At 41.4% G+C, this 16,565-nt stretch overlaps 1 protein-coding gene across 1 annotated transcript; it reads left to right on the forward strand.

The window, feature by feature from the left end:
• Positions 1-557: 557 nt before the first annotated feature.
• Positions 558-16,523, forward strand: hfm1 (helicase for meiosis 1; the record flags this gene model as incomplete). The annotated part of the gene is made up of 36 exons (XM_084056823.1): positions 558-625; positions 1,441-1,544; positions 2,737-3,022; positions 3,333-3,670; positions 4,060-4,101; positions 4,224-4,294; positions 4,713-4,845; positions 5,308-5,459; positions 5,558-5,635; positions 6,081-6,236; positions 6,444-6,644; positions 6,737-6,825; positions 6,933-6,976; positions 7,448-7,549; positions 7,793-7,938; positions 8,897-8,991; positions 9,091-9,224; positions 9,359-9,406; positions 9,571-9,651; positions 10,100-10,191; positions 10,353-10,459; positions 10,605-10,652; positions 11,026-11,123; positions 11,286-11,420; positions 11,786-11,871; positions 12,012-12,095; positions 12,440-12,597; positions 12,895-12,998; positions 13,087-13,299; positions 13,398-13,475; positions 13,764-13,885; positions 14,163-14,242; positions 14,464-14,558; positions 14,649-14,750; positions 15,159-15,476; positions 16,435-16,523. The coding sequence occupies 36 exons, from the start codon at positions 558-560 to the stop codon at positions 16,521-16,523; spliced, it is 4,377 nt and encodes a 1,458-aa protein (XP_083912949.1).
• Positions 16,524-16,565: the final 42 nt, after the last annotated feature.

Genomic DNA, 16,565 nt, shown 5'->3' on the forward strand with positions numbered 1-16,565 from the left:
TTGTAGTGGAGTAGAATTTGCCGCTGAGATGTATGTGGAGTAGAAGTAAAAGTACTGAAAATTGGAAATACTCCAGTAAAGTAAGGCCTACCTCAAATTGTACTTAAGTACAGTACTTGAGTAAATGTACTTAGTTACTTTACACCACTGCCTGGTATTAATGTCCTATTAACATCCTCTCGCGTGAGGATGCTGTGTAGAGAGATAGGCCCACGTCTCGTGCAGACGGTAGTTAACAAACTGACTGTAAGGTCAGCAAGTTCGTAGCTAAACAAAGAGGAGAACACGTTAAAAACTACAAGTTTAAATGAACAATGTTTACTCTGTCAACATGTCACTCACCTCGCGGACTTCTGATGAATAATTCTAGTTAACTCATTGTTTGTCTGAGTCGAGACTCGAGAGAGGCTGCTTGACTTGACATTAAAAAAAAACAGGTAAGCTAGCTAAAGAGTAGGGCCTCCTCTAATAAGCGATAGAATGAACATAAAATGGCTAAGCTAATTGATTAGCTATTGTTGTTTCCCCCATGGTTTCTGCTGAGTTCATCCGATGAGATGGTGGACCAGGATGGCGCTTTTCCCTTGGACAACCTCTTCTTTGAGAGGCCCATTGTCCACAAAGTGTAAGTACACGCAGGGTAAAAATGGTTGCAAATATAAAAAACACACAAGAATAACAGCGTTATTGGTTTGTTAATTGGGTTGGGTTGTTAATAGGTCTTAGGCTACACACAGTTCTCGAAGTAGTAGACTATGATATTCATTGTTGTAAAGTTTAAATCCTTTGGTCAAAATTACAAACCAAATGAGGGGCCACAGACTCCATTGTGTGAGTGTTATTGGGCCTACTCATCTGCCCCATGCAAGTGTGTGTGTGTGTGTGTGTGTGTGTGTGTGTGTGTGTGTGTGTGTGTGTGTGAGAGAGTGAGACTGTAACTGTGTGTGTGTGTGTGTGTGTGTGTGTGTGTGTGTGTGTGTGTGTGTGTGTGTGTGTGTGTGTGTGTGTGTGTGAGAGTGAGACTGTAACTGTGTGTGTGTGTGTGTGTGTGTGTGTGTGTGTGTGTGTGTGTGTGTGTGTGTGTGTGTGTGTGTGTGTGTGTGTGTGTGTGTGTGTGTGTGTGGGGGGGGAGGGGGGGGGGGCACTAATCCAGTAGGTCAGAACAAAGAATCATCCATATCCTTTCCATCCATGGTGAAACTCCCCAACCTTAACACACCAAACTCATACCTGAACCTAACTACTATCAGAATTAGTGGGCTCCTATTGGCTTACCATATAAGGCAGATGAGTAGCCTACTTACCTACTTGCCTACTACCCATTATAACGGTGTGATAACACCCTTTACAGAATTACAGTGTTTGTTACATTGTAACAAACCCAGAGAGAGTCACAGAAACAATAATCAAATATTTATTCCTCTGAATCACTATCTACAGAAAGCCGCTGTGCCAAGAGGCTAATCCATGGCGGTTAGAAATGCCTCCATCTTTCTCTCAGATCCCAGCCACGCAGGACATCCTTAAGGAGGCATCCTTGTACAGTATGTAGGGTGGTGGATAAGTGTGAATTCCTTTTCTTTAGAGATATCCTGACCTGAAAATGTATTTTCTGTTTAATGAAGAGCAGGAGAGACATGGAGACTGTTACTGAACAAACACTAGTAATGGATACTATCAGAATATAGAGCTATCACTTATTTTAACCAAAGAAAATCACTTATCCTATACCTTGAGTAAACATTTCAGTATCTGGCATACACAAGCCTTACCAACTTAAAGGACGACTTCACCCATTTTCAACCTCTCTTCATATAATTGGTCCTCACTAATGCTCATTATAACATTTTAGCATTTTTGTCCCTGTCTGTGAGACTGTGTCTCAGAGGAGGGCTGTGGACAATTCCAAAACCTGCCTACCAGAATATCATCGATGGGAAATCCAAGCTAATAAACTGCAAGGCTTTCTATTCCTGGAAAGTTAGCATGCTATAATGGAAGTCATTGTTCTCGCTTTAATACAAATTTGAAATCGTATTTGAAAAAATAAAACCTGCCTAATGATGATGTCACTGGTAGGCAGGTTTCTGAAGTGTCCACAGCCCTCCTATGAGACACAGACAGAGAATAATGTTTTATTTTTTTTATTTCATCATGAGCATTAGTGAGGACCAATTATATGAAGATAGGTTGAAAATGGGTGAAGTCCTCCTTTAACTGTGATTTGATTACTTAAATTGGCTTCAATTCCATAACATTTTTACTTGATTTGCACTATTTGCCTTGTAAATAAATTGGACTTACAGTATATTCATGCATTCCAAAGTGTTATAACATTTTCGTTTAATTGGACTGGCAAAATTTCTGCCGTCTAAGTCTAAATACCTTCATCCTGTATTATTAAAATAACTAGTTGTCTGTTTAACCCATACTACTCATGGTAGACTTGACTACCGGCCATTTTCCAAAGCATACCATTAGTATAGATAGATTGCTTGATTTTTGGAGGACACCAGTGGATTCCTTTCAGTATGGTATGAAAATCAATTTTCTAGTTTTTTTTGTTACATTATCATTGTGTTTTAATTTTAAAAGCACAGATTCATAGCAGAAAATAGTTCCAGGGGAAAAAATATGGATTTCTAATTGAACTCACAATGACTTACAATTACCAGTACCAAATTATCAGTAGTGCAATTACTGGCACTGAATACTTAATTTTACTCTTCTTCACAGGTTTCTCCCAGAAGCCTGATCAATTGCGGCCCTCTTTGACAGAGTCAGTTGACACAAGCGTCAAAGTCACCAGTTCTCAGAGATTCAACAATGCCGAGGAGGTGACAGAGACCAGGGACAGCAGGTGTAGTGGCCCTCGGCTGGGTGAAGGGTTCATGGATTACTCCCGGGATGCCAATCAGTGTGGCAGAGGTGGAGATGAAACCCCGCTGGACTCTGGTCATGGGGCTGTCAGGGGGAAACATTTCACCCTGGACTTCAGCCAAAGACCTCCTCTACGGAGAAGGCAAGCGTTTTTTATCCAGGAAAACAATGTAGCTAAAGCCCTTTGGTTGTGTTTTTTAAGTCCAGTTGCAGGCACAGTATAATAAGAGACAGGACAGGATGCTTTTTTTCCCCACTCAAAGATAAGGCATGAGAGTTGTCAGATGCGATCCTGTAATGAAAAGCCATTCAGTCTATCAGAAGCCATAATGTTTATCCTCCTTATAGAAGCATCGACGTTTCATGACCTCAATTCTTCATTTTCTCTCCCTCTGTCTCGCTCCTCTCCTCTCTTTCCATCTCTCTTGCCTCCATTCTTCCCTCTGTGACAGTTTGTTTAAACCCCCCAGTGGTCAGGTGTTGAACAGCGGGGGCGACTTGTCAAACACAGACGACCTCAGTGGCAGCACCCGGGCTATGTCCAGACCTCAAACTTTCCTCAGTCCGGTTACCATGGTGACAGAGCCTCCTCCTTTCCAGCCACCGCCGGGAAAGGCTAGCCAGTCAGCTCCTCGTTTCTCCCCCAGTCCCCCCTTCCCCCTCCCCCACCAGGGCTCATCTGCAGTGAGTGGCCGACCCCCGCAGAAGGCAGCACACGCAGAGGCGCTGGACAAGGGCACAAAGAGAGCCCATGTTCTGCCCATGACGCCTCAGCCGCTTCACATAGAAGGTGCATTGACACAGTCACAGACCCATGAGTAGTCCTGTGCACAATGTCATACTGGCATGCAAAGTCCCACATGTATGGATGCTAAGGCATATTGCAGTTATAATGAATGTCTATATGTTATGCTAAGACTTACCGTATTATAGTTAATGAATGTCTTTATGCACTGTACCACCCTAGCAGCAGCTGCCATATTGTGTTAGATTATAATGAGGTGAAACAAGGTGAGCTCTCCCCACTGACCACTTCATTATACAGTAGGTATAGACAGCGGCCACTAGGTGGCAGGCAATTCCAACCTCTTCTACTTCAACTAGTTTTAGCTTGTCAGTGGATGTAGTAAAAAAGAAAAACATGACTGAAAACAAAACGATCTTTGTTTTGTTTTTTAGGTTCTTCTGAGTCTGGTGTACTACGACCAGTCTCTGAGATACGTATCCTTACGGGCCTGTGCTTCAACAAAATCAAAGACTAAAGAAATGTTTGACTTGCTACTGTATGCTGGAATTTGTGGAATGTAACTTTACCTTGGATTTCCTTAATCAGAATAAAACAGCAGCTAATTTTAGATCAGTTTTCAAAGAGTTTCCCTTTTTCAACTATGTTCAGTCCAAAGCATTGGATGATGTAAGTGTATACTGTAAGCTTGCTCCATGTCTTTGACTCCTCAAATTATCACTCCACATAATTTAAAGGCAATTGTGATACTATGTTATCATTATTTTAATATAACACACACACACACACACACACACACACACACACACACACACACACACACACACACACACACACACACACACACGCACGCACACACACACACACAGTGTCACACACACACACACACACACACACACACACACACACACACACACACACACACACACACACACACACACACACACACACACACACACACACACACACACACACACACACACACACACACACACACACACACACACACACACACACACATACTGTATATAGTATACTGTATAACTTATTTGAAGTAAATAGGTGATTTGTTCTCTATTATTTGCAGGTTCTTTACACAGGTAAGAACTTTGTTGCCTGCGCTCCCACTGGTTCTGGTAAGACAGTGCTGTTTGAGCTGGCCATCATCCGCCTGCTGATGGAGACCTCAGAGCCCTGGAATAATGTCAAAGTCGTGTACAGTGAGTGCATTATGGAGTAGACCTGTGAGCATGAGTGCAGTATTTCATATTTGCTCACCACTAAATCCCCAATCCTGAATATGTCTGTTTTCATACATGCATATTTTGAAATGTTTGACATCCTTATCATTGAACTTGTTTTAGTCTTTTTCAGCTCGTTTTCCAGCAACACTATGCAATCAAACCATTAGCAAGCACACATTGTTTCCCATTTTTATTTTCATGGCAGACAGTATTTTGGAGTGGAAAGATCACTCAATTGAATCAACATTGTTTCAGTGCTGTGTTTTCAGATTTTTCAGATTGTACATGTTTTTGTATCACTTTCACTTTTGACCTGATCACACAAAATGCCTCCAGAGATGTAAGATTCTGAGCTCAGTCAAACATAAGGCATTACTCAACTCTTGTGTATTTGTGAGATAATGCGCATATAAAGAGACTCCCTTTTGTTTTGGCCAGTGGCCCCGATCAAAGCTTTGTGTAGTCAGCGCTTTGGGGACTGGAAGGAGAAATTTGGTCCTCTGGGGCTAAGCTGCAAGGAGCTGACCGGAGACACAGAGATCGACGACTTCTTTGAGATTCAGGATGCCCACATCATCACGACCACACCTGTGAGTGACACAACACAGAACAGTGAATCTCTTTCTAAATTCTCAAGTGTGGGGGGGTATTGATGTAAATTCCTAATCTGTTTTTCTTTTGCTATCAGGAAAAATGGGACAGCATGACAAGGAAATGGAGGGACAATTGTCTGTTGCAACTTGTCAGCCTCTTCCTCATAGATGAGGTCAGAGAGTCTCACAGACATTCTATCCATTAACTTACTGTATACTGTAGGTTATAACCTCCTATGTTGGTAGTCAAGGAGCATCCCGCATTGTGCGTTTATGTGGTGGAATTTGAAGATACACTGCTGATGATTAGACTCTGCCACCATCAGAAACTTGTTGTTGTTCAGAAATCTGTCTAAACAAGGTGTTTTAGTACTGGTCATATATCCAGGCTGCATTAGAGAAAACGTTACACTTTATTCAAGATGTAGAATGCCAGCATCTAATTTGTATCTCCCTGGTACATTTTCAAACTGCATAAAAAATTAAGTATGAACAAAAAGCTGTGTCTAGTAGCCACCTCCCTGTTGACAGATCCTCCTTGGTGTGTTTAGCTGTATCTTCTTTTTCTGTGTTTTTAACTGCTGTACTACTTTTGGCAACTGAATTTACTTTTACCAGGTGCATGTGGTAAAGGACACAACTCGTGGGGCCACTCTGGAAGTGGTGGTGAGCCGAATGAAGGCGGTGCACACTTATCGGACAGCAACAAAGCCACAGGCAAACCTCTCCATGAGGTTTGTGGCTGTGTCAGCCACCGTACCTAACACATCAGATGTACGTGGATGAAAAGTGTTAAAGAACATCGTAAAAGATATTGCTCACATGTTCATGCCTGATGTGGCTTGAATGAGTGTTACATTGCCTCAATCTGTCTGAAATCATTAACAGCACTTTCTAATTTGAATGTTTGAACCGATACCAGAGATGTAGACTATGTCATCTGTATCAAAACGTGATGTTGGAATTGTTTGTCTGCGCCAGATAGCAGATTGGCTGTGTGATGAAAACGGGCCGGCCACCTATCTAGAGATGGACGAGAGCCACCGTCCAGTGAAACTGAGGAAGGTGGTGCTTGGATTCCCATGCAGCCCAAACCAGACAGAGTTCAAGTTTGACCTGTCACTTAACTACAAGATGGCTAATATCATACAGACCTACTCTGACCAGAAGCCTACATTAGTGGTAGGTGGTAAGACTACAGCTAAGCGTCAGAAAATGTTACTAGACTGGATTACTAGTAGACTAGTCTCACTATTATATCTGTGTTGTGGTAGTTTTGCTCCACGAGGAAAGGTGTCCAGCAGTCAGCTGCTGTTCTGGCCAAGGATGCTAGGTTCATTATGAGCATTGAGCACAAACAAAGGTAGGTCAAATCATCGAGACATCATAAATATCACAGTGTCTAATCATGCTTATACAACAACTATTCATTCAAATATTTCTGTGTGTCTAATTTATAATCTTTTGCAGGCTGATGAAATATGCAAACTCTATCTTGGATTCAAAACTGAAAGGTATGATATTTTTCATAAACTTATTGTTCCTGAGAATAAATAAACTTCCAACAACAATGACAATTGAACTTCCTCTTACTGCCACTGGTGATGCCTGACGTGTGCCTGACACAGTATCCTGCCAGCCTCATCCTCCTCTCTCTGACCTATTGAACCAATAATAGTAATGCTGTCTGAATACTCTAGGAGACCTAGACTTATTAAAACTTGCAGCCATTTTTGCCCCAGTCCCAGCTCAGAATAAAAATGCCCTGCCAAATGAGATTACAACTTAACATTTTTGACTGTATGAGAGGGCTTTCGTGTGTGTGTGTGTGTGTGTGTGTGTGTGTGTGTGTGTGTGTGTGTGTGTGTGTGTGTGTGTGTGTGTGTGTGTGTGTGTGTGTGTGTGTGTGTGTGTGTGTGTGTGTGTGTGTGTGTGTGTGTGTGTGTGTGTGTGTGTGTGTGTGTGTGTGTGTGTGTTCTTTCCAGACCTGGTCTTGTTTGGTGTTGGTTACCACCATGCAGGGGTTGATGTTTCTGACAGGAAGGTAGTGGAAGCAGCCTTTACCCTGGGAGACCTTCCTGTCCTCTGTGAGTTCTGTTAATTCTGTTAATTGATTGTTGACATTATATGATCATGTATATGGTAAAGGTTTCCTGCGTTCATACCCTCTCATTTATACAGTCTATGGTTCATACTACTGATGTACAGTAGCATAAATGGAGTCATTGGTCTTCTTCTGTATGTTTTCAATTACATGAAATGTTTTTTTTTGTACCAATGGTCAGTAGTCACCAGCTAGTATATTTCTGGTCTTTTCTTCTATATCTCAGTCACCACTAGTACTCTGGCTATGGGGGTGAACATGCCAGCCCACCTGGTGGTGATAAAGTCTACCATGCACTATGTGGCAGGCTCCTGTGTGGAGTACAGTGAGGCTGACATGCTGCAGATGATTGGAAGAGCTGGGAGACCACAGGCAGGTGGTGCCACAGTGGCAACATTTTATTTGACAGAACAGACGATAATCAGCCCACTGAGCATTTTTCGGGCTATTAGACGTCTAAAATAGTCTAACGGCTAGGCTAAAACCAGGTTAAAACTGGTCTAAAAGTGAAAGTTTTTTCAATGTCTATAGCCTAGACGTTGATAACCGTAGCTGTTTTTAAGCGTCTATATATAGACGTCTATATTATAGCCGTTGAAATTACGTCTATAATATAGACGTCTATATATAGACGTCTATATATAGACGTCTATATATAGACGCTTAAAAAACAGCTAATCAACTCTAGGCTAAGCCTAGACGTTGAAAAAGCTTTCACTTTTAGACCAGTTATAACCCGGTTTCAGACGGGGTTATAACTGTATTATATGTCTAATAGCCGACTATGGCTCACTAGGAGTATTATGAATAAATGACAGCATATCTTCAACTGGTGACTTATGCAATGTTATGTATCATGCCATTAACTATTCACAGCGTAATGGCTTTATTTTATCCAAAGTTGTTAAAACATTACCAAACTTACCTGAATGATTTAGTTGCTTCGGCTAAAAACATTGTTTCACTGTTAATACCTGTAGATCAAGGATGTTTCCTTTGTAAATCAACCTTTTCTCCAGGGCCTTTTTTCCGCTAGACTCTTCAAATCGTTCTCCAAAAAATGCTTTAAAACTCAATGGTGAGGTAGCTTTGACAAAAAATAACCACACAATGATACTTAAAGTGTGTTCCATTGTGTATCTCAAGCAAGTTTCAAGTCCCTGCAAGTTGATTTTCATATCATACTGAAATGAATGAAATTCAGTTGCTTCCTCAAAAATCTAATAAACCACAGTATGCCTTGGAAGATGCTGGTTGGCAGTGTTAATGTCATGTAAACTGTGAGTTGTATAATAAGTTGCTCAGAGTTTTGGATTTTCACTTCTTCTAGTTCGATACATCAGCGACCGCAGTGATCATGACCAAACACCAGACCAAGGACAAGTACATGACGTTTCTGAATAGAGCGGAAATCATTGAAAGCAGGTATGAAAAACTAAATTTGTCTGCTCTCCTATCTCTCTTTCACACTTACTAAAATATACCAAAAAACATACAAATAAAAAGTATCCCTCTGTCACCCAGCTTACATGGTCACCTGGTAGAGCACCTGAATGCTGAGATAGTCCTCCAGACCATTAGTGATGTCAACATGGCTTTGGACTGGATACGCTCCACCTTTCTCTACATAAGAGCCCTCAAGAACCCCAAACACTACGGTCAGAGAAAAGAATCTGCATTAGAATTAGGTTGCAGTTGTGGTTACTTACAGAATTGTAAGTGGACATTTCACATAATATGAGCATTCTTATTGATTGCATCATGGTCTTATGCGGTTGTGTTCCCAATGTAGGTTTCTCTACAGATCTTGATAGATGTGGAATCGAGGCCAAATTACAAGGTGAGATACAGTACATGTGTATATTCCATTTCATGTAAATGTTTTTAGTAAGGTTATGGATGAATTTCTTGGGATGCTGTAACAGTTTTACACCAGAGGCTATTTATGTTGAGTGCAGAATTAACGAATTGCAACATAAACTCAGTACAGTCCCTGTCCCACAGAGCTGTGTCTGAAGAACCTCAACTCCCTGTCTTCCATTGGTCTAATTACCATGGACGAGGACATCAATATTAAACCTACAGGTAGAGAATCTTATCATATCATATAGATGTCTATAGATGGTTTGTAGGTTTGACCCTCGTCGTCATGAACATACGTAAATGTTGCTAAGAATGAAAATATGCGTGTGCATGCCTGATACGGAACTCCATATATGGGCATAAAAGGCGCACAGACAGACAGGCAGATGGGTACAACGGGACACTGACAACGGGTATTGTATAACTGGGTGGGGCATGCATTTCCAACTTGCATCGTTCCCGAGTTGGCCGGTGCGGTATAGTATTTAGACTCAAGGTGACGGGTAAAAGAAGTTACAATATCTGATATCACAGATTTAAAGAATTGCAAAAGATAAATGTAAACTGTAAAGTCAAACACATTGGCAATTTGGCATATGTGCAATGATGCAGAGAAATATGTGGCTTTGTTAACTTTGTCTTTGAATGACAACCAGTGTTTGTCTCCCAGAGGCAGGCAGGCTCATGGCCAGGTATTGTGTTGCCTTTGACACCATGAAACAATTCAGCAACGTAGTCGGCACCGAGACTCTAGCTGAGCTGGTAGGTTCCCTTGATAAAACACAGCATTCTTTGTATAATATCTGGATTGGAACTGCCATGTTTACATGGCACTGCCATCCTACATTTGGGAACAATTTCAGTGAAGTGCAGGCAGCACATATACGCCAGATTGTTTAGAAAATAAATGGCTCTGTGTGCAGATTGGGCTGGTGGTGAAGGGCAAAGAGTTCAGTGATGTTCAGCTGAGGGTGAATGAGAAGAGAACCCTGAACACACTGAACAAGGATAAGAACAGAATCACCATCAGGTCAGAAAATAACCAGCATGTTATGGTCCTTGGAGCAGGATTAGATCATATACTATACAGTAACAGCCATTTTGTTTGTTGAATTGGGCAATTAATGTCATTAGTGCAACCCACAGCATATGAATGTCTCTACTTCTTTTCCCAGGTATCCTATGGAGGGAAAGATAAAGAGCAATGATATGAAAGTTAACTGGTAGGTATAGCTTGATGCTTTAATGCAGTACATTCCTGTGCTTTGCAGTAGTTTGGGAGCATACATAACGTATGTTCCCTCAGCCTACGTTCCCTCAAGACCTATCTGGTCTAAGTAAACCCTTTATTGGTAAAAAATAAATAAATAATAATTCATAGTCTTTCTTGAGAGATTACCTCAAGGCTAACAATACCCCCAGTCCTGACCCTAACCCTTAACCGCAAGCCAAACCCTAAACCGAGGGAACATACTGTGCTGAGGGAACGTAGGCATGACCCCAGTAGGAAATGGATGTCAGAGTTTATAATTTGAATATACTGTATACATACTGTATATGTGAGTGTGTTGACTCATTCACTGTACTTGTATACAGTTTGATTCAGGCTCAGCTGGGCTCCATCCCAATCCAAGAGTTCGGCCTTACGCAGGACAGTGCAAAAATATTCAGGAATGGCGTGCGCATCAGCAAGTGTATGTACAATAAAATAATTCACAATTTCCTCAAATGTTTGTTTCACAGTATTTTCACTTCTGCATTGGTTACATCATACTTTATAACTGATTCACTGGTACTGTAATATCATGGTAGATATTTTAAATGTTTGGTAACTATTTGATTTTAAATGTCACTAGGCTTGTCAGAGTTTCTGAACCAGCGGTCAAAGGCAGGTTTCACAGCTCTACTCAACTCATTGCTCCTGGCTAAGTGCTTCAGAGCCAAACTATGGGAGAACTCACCCTATGTATCTAAACAACTGGAGAAAATAGGTGGGGTAATGAGTATCAGTACATGAATGTTATAAGATATAAACTAAATGTAACTAAGGAAACTATGCTGGGGGAAATCGTGTGTGTGTGTGTGTGTGTGTGTGTGTGTGTGTGTGTGTGTGTGTGTGTGTGTGTGTGTGTGTGTGTGTGTCTAACCGCCATGTGTTCCAGGCCATGTGTTATGTGTCACTGTTGCCATCTTGTGTGAATGTAACAATGTGGTTGATTAATCAGACACATATGTAACTGACTGACTCAATATCCGATTGCATTAATACTGTTTATATCCATTGCAGTATGCTTGTATTTTTGTGGACGTAAATAAACTATTCAAATGTGTGCATAATAACCACCATGTGTTCCAGGCCTAACCCTATCAACTGCTATGATGAATGCTGGACTCACCACTTTCAGCAAAATAGAACAGACCAACCCCAGAGAGTTAGAGCTGGTCAGTTGGTACAAGAGTTTAAAAAATATACTATGATCAAAATCTGTCATGGATGTCTCCATTTTTGCGAAGGAGAGGTGTTGAGTCACACACATGCATGGCGGATGGCTCTTACAGTTGTCCACTTATGTTTTTTGCAGATTGTCAACAGACACCCGCCATTTGGAAATCAAATTAAAGAATCTGTCTTACACCTCCCCAAGTATGAAGTTACTTTGGAGCAGGTAAAAAGGGTTGCACAATAACTGCCAAAAGAGCAAGTTTAACATCTGTTTGTGGATCATATTAATGGACTATAACAGTCTAAATACAGGTTATTGTCTACTCACAGCTTTGGTCATATATCGTACATAAACACAGACCATTTTGCTATTAATTGGCTCATGTTTAGAGGTCACGTTGTCCTACGTTTGTTTACATTTTGTCCAGATGTTAAAATGCTTCACAAAACTGTGTGGTTAATCAGTTATTAACATCTGATTTTCATTTGCAAATCAAGCTGTGTTCTTTTCAATTATTCTATCTTCTAGAAAGACTAGTATCTCCTCTATCTTGTTTTATTCCTTAGCTGCCGAGGTACAGCTCTGTCACAGCCGAGATTGTGGTGACAGTTAACCTGAAGAACCAGCAGCATCTGCTGTCCAAGAGAACAGCTCCAGACTACCACTATGTCACTCTTATCATAGGAGACTCAGACAATAATGTGGTATTCCTACAGAAACTCACGTGAGGAAATACAACTACCAGAACAGCTGTCCACATTAACTGAATGTCATACTTTATAAAAACTATTTTATTCTTTCACACCCCCACTCTCTCTCTCTCTCTCTCTCTCTCTCTCACGCACGCACGCACGCACGCACAGCCATGTTTAAACCACTTTTAGGTTTAGGACAGATTGTTTACTTTTCCAGGGACTGGGTTCACACGCACATTCTGAGCTGCATTGTTTAGGGCAAGGCAAATTAAGACATTATGTGTGTATTTTGTCATATGCCACACCATTGTTTTATTTCCACCCAGGGACCTGGTGTTGTTGAAGTCTGGCAGCTGGTCAAAGAAGATTGAAGTGTTGAAGGCCTCCAAGGGAGAAGAGATCAGTGTCAACCTGATCAGTTCAGAATATGGTCAGCCTGCGAAGCACAGAAATATCTCTCACTTTAGCTTTGACTATTGGAGTGTACAGAATTTCACATTTAATTTCTACTCCTATAGTGGGTTTGGACATCCAGCAAAAGTTCAGTGCATTCTACTCTGGGGCCAAGAGGTTTGGGGCTGAACCCAGTGACCCTCCACACCACACTCAGTGGAAGATGCAATGTATTCCTGGTAATCAGAGAACACAAAGCACTGGACAGAGAGCCAATCCCACCATACTGAAGCCTCAGCCTACAGCACAGGCTAAAGCTACGTCAGCTACAGAACAAGGTATAAAGTGCATTACAAACACATGCGCTAAGACGTACAAACCCTGTTTATATTGTTATATATATCTTGGATGTGATGTTTTTGCTCTTGATATGCAGACCCTGCACAGTCAAATACTGTTCAGAGACAGTGCAATCATTTCTGCAAGAATAAGGACCAGTGTGCCCATGACTGCTGTGAGTATAATCACACACACCATACTCTGGAGAATAATCACTACTCTCTGTGTGTGTGTGTGTGTGTGTGTGTGTGTGTGTGTGTGTGTGTGTGTGTGTGTGTGTGTGTGTGTGTGTGTGTGTGTGTGTGTGTGTGTGTGTGTGTGTGTGTGTGTGTGTGTGTGTGTGTGTGTGTGTGTGTGTGTGTGTGTGTGTGTGTGTGCGTGCGTGCGTGCGTGCGTGCGTGCGTGTAAACTTTACTTTGTCTCACATGATTATTAAACCAGTTGTCTCTCCTGTGTTTCTAAGGTAAAGTAGGAGTAACAGTGTTACAGAAAACAGTGAACCAGGACTCTAGCTTCTCTTCCTACCTCAGAGATCTGAAGAATAGAAGTGACACACTGACTGAAACACCTGTCAAACGACTCAAGGTGCCGGGAAATACAGGCAGACATCACATAATTGAAATAGGTGTCACCATTTGCTCTCAAGGCGATCCATTGCTCTCAATTGATTTTTGAAGGAGTAAAGAAGTATTAGCTGTTTTAGATTTGATCCATAAGACAATGTTTGGAACTCTATTGTGACCACAGATCCAAGTCCTACACTCAAGTAAAATGTCTAGCATGAGCATGACTTGACTGCCTTTCTTAATTGCTGAAATCAGTGTGCTTGGACTGTGTTTGACGCTCTGTTTTATTTTTCTAGATGAAGACGAGCGGAGAGGCTAGGGGCAATCTGCAACAGTTTTCCTACAAACCTAAGGAGATATTACCATCTATCTCCAGGTAAACACGTTTGAATTTGCCACTTAAGGTATTTAGTCAACACTGAATCTCAAACAACAGAATTTCACATTTCACATTCACAAATTAGCTCTTCTGAAGGTCATCTGGAAAAAAGAGAGAGAGGGAGAGATAAATAACTGTTAATAGATATCAGAAAATGAATACCATCACTGAAGATAGACTCACTTATATTAGTGTCTTTTTTTGCATTTTACTCTAAGGTATGGGAGAAGTCACTATGAACCTTCATTGACCCCTCAAATTGCAACTGTGGATCTGACTGGTGACGCTTATCTAGAGGATGAGTATAGCTATGGTAAAGATTTCAATTTTTTTCCAATGTTTAAATATACGTATGTTTCTGTCCACCTCTCTTACGCTCTTCTCCTCTTGGTTTCTTTTTGAGATGATATTGACTACCTGGACAACATGTGTGAGATGGTAGAACAGAGTGTGGCTGCTCCACCACCTACACAAACCTCTGCTACACCTCCTGTTCATTTCCAAAGTATGTTGGTTTATCATGGCTCACTGTTTTTTAAAGGCTCACACTCAGTATTTAACCTGAATCCTATTGTTAAATTAGACATAATGCTTCCCAATACATTCTCTCTTGCTACCAGCCCATGTAAAAAGATCGCCTTCGCAGCAAAATGTTTGCCGCTGGTACGTGTACAGTATGTCGCTCCAGCCATCGCCGTTGGAGACTGCAATGGAGCGCGCTTGTCTGGAAATGCTTTCTATTTCACTATTTTCAGTGAAACAAAAAAACATTTAAAGCAAGAAATAGGACATCCAATCGCCCATTATTGATTAACATAGGTTCGGTATTTGTAGTGCCATAATGTGTGACCCACGGTGCCTCTTCACTGGTGGGAAAAGCCAGTGGACTAACAGCGGATACTTCTGTTTTCAGGCTCCTCAGTGTGGAGGAGACCAGGTACCAGCTTTGGTGACAGTCGGAACCTGAACCCTGTTGTAAACCAGAATAATAGAACCTACCCAGCTTCCTCAAAGAGCTCTGGTAGCACAGTGTCAAACCAGAATGTGGAAAGTGGTTATGTCTCTTCCTTACAATCGCCAAGCGTTAACTTTGACTTGGGAAGTGATTGGGATGACTGGGATGACTTTGACGATGAGTGTTTGGTGCATGCCAGCAAGACGTCTCTGTCCATGTGTACTCATGAAGCTAAAACACAGGTCCAGCAATCTGTGGGTTACAATGTGCACAAAGGTACACAGCATTTTGAATATCATTAAAGGAATAAAGTATAAAGTTTAGACTTGACATATTGCATTGTATGAGCTTTCAAGACATGTTACTGGCCACATTGGCCACACAATAGACTTTATTGAAACTATGGCCACACCATAGAAATAAATGTGTAAAACTGACATTCATACGGTAGCAATGCTGTGCTTCTGTGTCAAACATGGAAGAGGGAAGTCCATTGGAGCTTCCATGAGGCATTTGTTCAATATGAAGATGTTGGTTATGGTGTCCATAGCGATTATCATAATTGTGTCCCCTATAGCAAAGAATGTGGCTGCAAACCTGTAATTAGGGTGCTTATGACCTATCTATACTTTTATATCTATTTGCCACACACATGTAGTTTTGTTTTGTGTATGAACTGCTGTGTGATAATCTATGCCTACAATATTATAAGCTGTTAACAACAACCTACTTATCTCATATGTGCAGGCTGTGCCACAAAATCAGCACCACTACTCCACAGTCTTGCACAGACTGAACCACGCTTGAACACAGCTAACACACCACTCAGGTATCTCCAGCCAATTAAATACTTAATAGTAATTACACTAAAACAATGTGCGATATTTTAAACCCCTTAAATTACATTTAAGATATCCTTTCAAGCTATTGCCAACTCTTCTACTGTACTTAGACCATGCAAGCAGGTCAAAGCAAGAGGGATTTATGAGATTTATAATTGTTTTAGGTTAATCTCACCACCTGTCACTCCTGAGATCAGAGGATCAGGAACCCCCTCCCTCACAATCAGACCACAGAAAAGACTGACTCGTCCCTGGGACCAGCTGGATAACAAGGTGTGTGCGTGCATGCGTGCATGTGTTGGTGGGTGGGTGTATTTGTGTGTGAGTGTGCACATGTTTTATATACCACACTTAGAAAGTCTGTGTCACATGTATTTTGTCTCCTTGTGCAGGCACAGAGCATATTGAGTCCAGAGTTCCCAATCAAGGCACCAGAATCAGTTCCAGTGCAAAATGTGACAAGAAGGACCCCACAGGCTAAAGGATTTGATTTCTTCTCAAACAGTGGCCAAACCACACAGAG

Source organism: Gymnoscopelus microlampas (genome assembly GCF_963454915.1).
Source record: "Gymnoscopelus microlampas genome assembly, chromosome: 5".
NCBI lineage: Eukaryota > Metazoa > Chordata > Actinopteri > Myctophiformes > Myctophidae > Gymnoscopelus > Gymnoscopelus microlampas.